The 7,350-nt window shown below is 49.8% G+C and overlaps 1 protein-coding gene across 1 annotated transcript; it reads left to right on the forward strand.

Moving 5' to 3' along the window:
- The first annotated feature begins 661 nt into the window (after window positions 1-661).
- LOC113842262 (olfactory receptor 14C36) lies at window positions 662-1,621 on the forward strand. The gene has a single exon (XM_027448944.3). It carries the CDS (start codon window positions 662-664, stop codon window positions 1,619-1,621), a length of 960 nt encoding a protein of 319 aa, XP_027304745.3.
- The last annotated feature ends 5,729 nt before the right edge of the window (window positions 1,622-7,350 follow it).

A 7,350-nucleotide genomic window follows, 5' to 3' on the forward strand; every position in this document is an offset into this window, starting at 1 on the left:
GAGCAAGGGATTCTTGAAGGGAAGCATTCTGTGCTTTGAGATTTCTCCTCTTGCTTTGCTGGGTGGCAGATGATGATGGCAATTTATTTCTCCATCTTGATGACAACACTGAGTCCCCAGTTCTTTTAACTTCTATTAGCTTAGAGCTGCTCCTACCTCTGAACTTGGGGAGTTGTCCGCGAAAGGTGTCCTGGGGCAGGATGTGTCTGCCGGGCAGAGCCGAACACACAACGGGTGGGATGGGGTTTGTGAGCAATGGCAGGGAGGAGATGTGGAGACAGGAAGCACCTGCCAGCAGAGATAGCTCAAGGCATGAGAGACTTGGGCAGGGAGGGAGAGGGAGCTACTGCCTGAAACACCAAGGGAAGCAGGATTCAAGCACTCCCTGCCAGGCCTGAAGTGCTGGAACCTTCTGTGCAGCAAGCTCCTGCTCTCCTCTGCCAGCCAGTCTCAGTGCCTGGGGTTTTAGGGCATGAACCACCATCTCCTCAGCTGGACCTCCAGAAGAGGAGAGGAGCCTGTGTCCTGCACTGTGATACTCTTACAGCTCAGGGAATGGTGACTTATGTTAGTGAAGGAGTTGGGGTTTGCTCTGAGATGCCTGCCTAACTTGACTCTGCATTTTCCTCCATGGACAGGCAAAGATGCCCTGAGGCAGCAAATGTCCAACAGCAGCTTCCCCACAGAGTTCCTCCTCGTGGCATTTGCAGACACACGCCAGCTGCAGCTCCTGCACTTCGGCCTCTTCCTGGGCATCTACCTGGCTGCCCTCCTGGGCAACGGCCTCATCCTCGGCGCCGTAGCCTGCAACCACCGCCTCCACACCCCCATGTACTTCTTCCTCCTCAACCTCGCCCTTATTGACATGGGCTCCATCTCCACCACTGTTCCTAAAGCCATGGCCAACTCCCTCTGGGACAGAACGACCATTTCCTATGCAGGTTGTGCTACCCAGGTATTTATGTTTGTTGTCTTTGTCACAGCAGAGTTTTATCTTCTCACCATCATGGCCTATGACCGCTACATTGCCATCTGCAAACCCCTGCACTACGGAACAATAATGGACAGCAGAACTTGTGTCAACATGGCAGTGGCTACCTGGGGCAGCACTTTTCTCTATGCAGTGCTGCACACTGCCAATACCTTTTCCCTCCCCCTCTGCCAAAGCAATGCCTTAGACCAGTTCTTCTGTGAAATTCCCCAGATCCTCAAGCTCTCCTGCTCTGATGTCTACCTCAGGGAAGCTGGGCTTGTTGTGGTTAGTGTCTGCTTAGCCTTTGGGTGTTTTGTCTTCCTTGTGCTTTCTTACGTGCAGATCTTCAGAGCTGTGCTGAGGATCCCTTCAGAGCAGGGCCGTCACAAAGCCTTTTCCACTTGCCTCCCTCACCTGGCCGTGGTCTCCCTCTTCATCAGCAATATTGTGTTTGCCTATCTGAAGCCCCCTTTCAAGTCCTCCTCATCCCTGAATCTTTTGCTGGCGGTTCTGTACTCAGTGGTGCCTCCAGCGGTGAACCCCCTCATCTACAGCATGAGGAACAAAGAGCTCATGGATGCTGTTAGGAAACTGATTTGGGGGATGTTTTTTAGTACTCATAAAGTTTCCTTCACTCTACAGAAATGAAAATTGTTCATCCCATTCCATCATGTTCTTTTTTGTTCTTTGTTTTTATCATTATTTATAAAATTTCTTTTTCCTTATTGTCATATTGACTGCTTTTGCTTCTTGTATTCCCACATAAATATTTGGATTCCTCCCACTGCAATGAATGAGTGAAACCGCTCTGTGTCATATGGATGCTTTCTGCATGTACTTGTAATTGTGAGTCAGTGAATTATCTCATAAAAACTTTGTAATAAACAGGATAACCCATGTGGACTGCCTGAAGGCTGGAATTTCCTACTCAAGCCTGTGCCAAAAAATAGCTCTCCACTAGGGTCTGTTCCTCGTTAGGTTCAGGAGGGAATGGCTTATTGTTACACTGTGACCTGTCAGAGCCCAAGGGCTAGATTTAAGACTCGCCCATAGGTGTCTGCTCACAGCAGAGGCAGCAAATGGTCACTGCATTACATAGCCTGGGCTGTTCCCACATCTGACCTGTAGATGATGTCCTTCACGAGGGGAATCTGGAGCTGCCTGCAGAGCCCAGGGTACCTCCAAGAACAGCGGAGCATGGCATGAGCACTGACTGCAGCCCCTCTGAAAGTGAGAGATCTCCCACCATGGGCTCAGCCACAGGGAAAGAACTAAAGCCAGGTATTCATAGGGAACCTGCAACTCTGCAGTCTCAGAGAAGAGAGTGGACCTGAAGCAGGCAGAGGGAAGGGAAGCTGGTCAATGATTCATTTCCCCCTTCGCAGAGTACCTCTGTCTGGTCCAGCCCAGTGATCTGGACCTGTCTGGGTCTGCTTCCCAACCTGACCAGCGCGGCCATGCAGATTCACCCCACAGCACCACAGCCCATTTACTCTGCACAGCAGCACTACCAGCTTGAGGATCACATGTGGGGAGCACAATGACAGCCATTCCCCACTGCCCAAGGGGAGCTGATCTTTGAAATTCGACCAGCTCCACCCTTCTGCTGGCCTCACTGTCTGTACTAGGGGAACAGACACCAAGACAGTGGATCAGCACTGGGTCATAGGCCCAGAGATTTTCAATACCGATCTGCAGAAAACACTAACTAACCTGATCTACCAGTAGAGCTATCACTGCTCAGAGAAGATGATGGTAGTGAACACCTCCAGAGGTCCCTTCTGACTCAGGGAAGAAAGGGCTGGACTGTACAGTCAGAGTGCATGACAATTCTGTGAGGTCTTTGAGGCTGGAGTTTGTAAATCCTTCCTCCTCAAGGTTACACAGTGAGCGGGGTAATTCTCAAAATGAGGATCCGACCCATGGGAGCTTGTAGTACAACAGGTGTAATGTTTAGCCTGGAGAAGAGGTGGCTCAGGGGTGACCTTATCTCTCTATATAGACACCTTAAAGGAGGCTGTAGCGAGGTGGGAATTGGTCTGTTCTCCAACATGCCTGGTGATAACACAAGGGGGAATGAGCAAAAGTTGCACCAGGGGAGATTTAGGTTGGATATTAGGAAGAACCTCTTTACCAAAAGGGTTGTTAGACATTGGAATGGGCTGCCCAGGGAAGTGGTTGAGTCACAATTCCTGGAGGTCTTTAAAAGACGTTTGGATGTAGAGGATATGGTTTAGTGCAGGACTTGTTAGTGTTAGGTCAGAGGTTGGACTAGGTGAAGTTGGAGTTCTCTTCCAACCTAAATGATTCTGTGATTCTCTGATTCTGTGAAAAGCTTGTGTGTTGAGATAAAGACAGTTAAATAGGAGAGCAAAGGAAGAGGAAAAATAATGATAATATTATCATTTATGATTAATAATAATAAATATTTTTATTACTATTATTGAATGTACAAAGCAAGAGTAATTGCTCTAGGCAATTACTCAGCACACCCTGACTGATGCCCATCCCATCCCCAGGCAGCTGTCTCTTGATCCTGACCAGTCTGCATCAGGATCTCCTCTGCAGGTCTCTTGACCTTGTCTCTTGACTAGGTCTCTAGACCTTTGGCAGGGCTGATTGATAGGGCTTTAAACGGGGGAAGGGGATAAAAGCAGGCATGTCGGTGATGAACTACGGGATGGTGCACTAGAATCAGAGGGACTGTGTGCTGGTGAGGTCCTTCGGTTGGCTCCCCAAAGTGCTGTGTGTAGGGAGGTGCATTTGAAGTGCTTCTACATGAATGCACACAGTATAAGGAATAAAATGGACGAGCTAGAAGTCTGGGCTAGAAATGGACGAGTTGAAGACTGGGCTAGAAGCCCAGTCCCACGGCTACGACATCATCAGCATAAGCAAAACCTGGTGGGATGAGTCCTGTGGCTGGTGTGCTGCAATAGATGTTTACAGGCTCTTCAGGAGGGACAGGCAGGGTAGGCGAGGTGGCGGGGTGGCGATGTATGTGAAGCATGGGCTGGACTGCATGGAACTTCAAGTTGGGGATGGCAAAGTTGAGAGCCTCTGGGTAAGGATTAAGGGATGAACAAATAAAGGGGATGTCATTGTGGAAATCTATTACAGACCACCCGGCCAGGACGACAACACTGAAGAATTATTCTTTGCAGAACTAAGAGATCAATTCCCCTTGTCCTTATGGGAGATTTCAACTTGCCAGATGTCAACTGGGATCACCACATGGCTGACATGAGCAAGTCCAGGAGGTTCATAAAGCACGTAGATGATAACTTCTTGGTGCAGGTGCTAAGGGAGCCAACTAGAAAAGGTGCCCTCCTTGATCTATTGCTGGAAAACAGAGAGGGTCTTGTGGGAGATGTGGCAATTAGCGGCCATCTCGGTCATAGTGACCATGAAGTGGTTGAGTTTAGAATATATGGTGACAGGAGGAAAAGTGCCACAAAAACTTCAGCCCTGGATATGGGGAAAGAGGACTTCAGGCTGCTCAGAGGACTAGTCAGCAAGGTCCCCTGGGAAGCTGCTTTTGAATGCATTGGCGTTCATCAGTGCTGGTCAATCTTTAAGCACTGCCTCCTAAAAGCACAAGATCAGGCAATTCCAAAACATCAGAAGTCAGGCAGGTGGGGCAGAAGGCCGACCTGGTTGAACAGGGATCTGTTACTGGAGCTTAGATGGAAAAAGAAAGTGTATGACTGCTGGAAGGAGGGTCAGGTGACAAGGAAGGAATACAGAGATGCTGTTCGTGTTTGTAGGGAGAAAATTCATGGGGCCAAAGCCCAACCAGAGCTGAAACTGGCCATGTCTGTGAGACACAATAAAAATGTTTTGTTTTATTTTTAGATATGTTAACAGAAAAAGGAGAACCAAAGAGAACATAGGTCCACTACTTGACGTGGAAGGTCTCCTCACAGACAAGGATATAGGCAAAGCAGAAATGTTTAATGCCTTCTTCACCTCTGTCTTCAATGCAGATGATGGGCTTCCAAACCCCAGGTGCCCTGAACTGGAGGACCATGGAGGCGGGAATGACAAACTCCCAACCGACCCTGAATGAGTGCAGGATTTGCTGCTCCACCTCGATCCATACAAGTCCATGGGTCTGGATGGCATCCATCCCAGGGTGCTTAAAGAGCTGGCTGATGTCATCATGGGACCTCTCTCAATTATTTTTCAATGATTTTGGAAATCTGGAGAGGTCCCAGTAGAGTGGAAGCTGGCAAATATGCCAATTTTCAAGAAGGGTAAGTAAGAAGACCCTAGCAATTACTGGCCAGTCAATCTCACATCAGTGCCTGGTAAAACTATGGAGAAGATGATTCTTGAAGTTACTGAGGTGCACCAGGGGGACAGTGCAGTCATTGGTCCCAGCCAACATGGGTTCATGAGGGGTAGGTCCTGCCTAACAAATCTGATTTCCTTTTATGATAAGGTCACCCATCTAGTTGACCAAGGGAAACCAGATGATGTGATTTTTTTGGACTTCAGCAAGGCTTTTGACACAGTTTCCCATAGGATCCTACTGGACAAAATGTCCAGCATACAACTTAACAAAAATCATACGATGGGTGAGCAATTGGCTGACAGGCAGGGCTCAACGGGTTGTGGTAAATGGGGCTGGGCGATGAGACGCCGGAGAGCAGCCTAGAAGAGAGGGATCTGGGGGTCGTGGTAGACAGCAAGTTGAATATGAGCCAGCAGTGTGCCCTGGCAGCCAGAAGGGCCAACCGTGTCCTGGGGTGCATCAAGCACGGCATCGCTAGTAGGTCAAGGGAGGTGATTGTCCCTCTCTACTCTGCGCTGGTGAGGCCTCACCTCAAGTACTGTGTGCAGTTCTGGGCACCACAGTACAGGAAGGACATTAAACTGTTGGAGAGTGTCCAGAGGAGGGAGAAGAAGATGGTCAAGGGCCTAGAGGGGAAGATGTATGAGGAGCGGCAGAGGTCATTGGGCCTGTTCAGCCTGGAGAAGAGGAGGCTGAGAGGGGACCTCATTGGGGTCTACAACTTCCTCATGAGGGGGAGTGGAGAGGCAGGTGACTTATTCTCTGTAAACACCAGTGATAGGACCCGCAAGAATGGTGTTAAGCTGAGGCAGGGGAAGTTTAGGCTGGACATCAGAAAGAGGTTCTTCACCGAGAAGGTGGTTGCACACTGGAACAGGCTCTCCAGGGACATAGTCACTGCACCAAGCCTGTATGAATTTAAAAAGCAATTGAACTGTGCACTTAGTCACATGGTCTAAACTTTTGGGCAGTCCCATGCAGTGCCAGGAGTTGGATTTGATAATCCTTATGGATCCCTACCAACTCGGGATATTCTATGATTCTATGACCTTATTTTTTACAAAAAAATCGTCTTTCAGAAGACTTTGAATTATTTTCTTCCCCTTCTCAAATACTTCTGCTGTGTCAGCCCACTCAATGATGCCATCAATACATTGGAGGTGTCGCACCACTGTCCTGCTATTGACAATGCACATCCCCATCTCCAGGAAGATCCCTGAGCAATATATAATGTAAAGGGAAAGGATCTCCCTTCCCAGAGGCCAGGGATCAAGGCTCAGCCTTTGTGCTTGGTGAAACATATCCAGTTTTTCCAAAGATCACTGTCAATTTCACATTGCCTTTGCCTCCTTGGCCTCACTGCCTCCACTGTTTGGCTCTACTGAGCTCCAAGGGAGGCTATGTCAGTTCTGGCCCTTGGAGGGAAACTCCGGGAAACTTACATCTGACTTGGACTTCTTGAAAGAGTTTTTAATTTGCTGTCAGTGCCTGAGGTTCGTGGGCTCATCACCAAAGCCCCCAGAGGGGTGATTCCAATGCCTTGGGCTGGGCCTCTGCTGCTGAGCTGGGCCAGGCACCTGGGACAGAGAGAGCTCCTGGCAAGAGGGCCCTGATGCAGAGAAACAGCTGTGCCCAGAAGCAGCTCCTCTGCACAGCGCAGCAGGGCTGGGGACTCTGACTGCAGGTGGCACGGGGAGACGACAGAAGGAGAGAGGGCTTGGAGGCAGTTAAGAGTGGGAGGATGCTGAGAGCTGACTGCAGGAGAAATCTGCACAGCCCTTGACAAGGTAAGTCTCTGGCTGCAGGGCCATACAGCTGCAGGTCCTGGAAGGGTGTCCTGCTGGGTCTTGTTTCTGGGAGGGCAGTGGGCAATGCATCAGGCTTTGAGATTCCTCCTGGGTTGCACTGCGAGATGAGGAAGTCTGGCAGAAGCCCCTTGGAGTGCCCTAAACCAGGTGCCCCTGGTCAGCCCAGAACACCCAGCCCTGGCTGGCCATGCCGAGCTCTCTGTCAGCTGCCCCGTAGCTCCTGCAGTCATGGAGGTGCCCCTTGGCAGGGCCCTGTTGGTGGCAGAGTGCTG

Source organism: Anas platyrhynchos, chromosome 32 (genome assembly GCF_047663525.1).
Source record: "Anas platyrhynchos isolate ZD024472 breed Pekin duck chromosome 32, IASCAAS_PekinDuck_T2T, whole genome shotgun sequence".
NCBI lineage: Eukaryota > Metazoa > Chordata > Aves > Anseriformes > Anatidae > Anas > Anas platyrhynchos.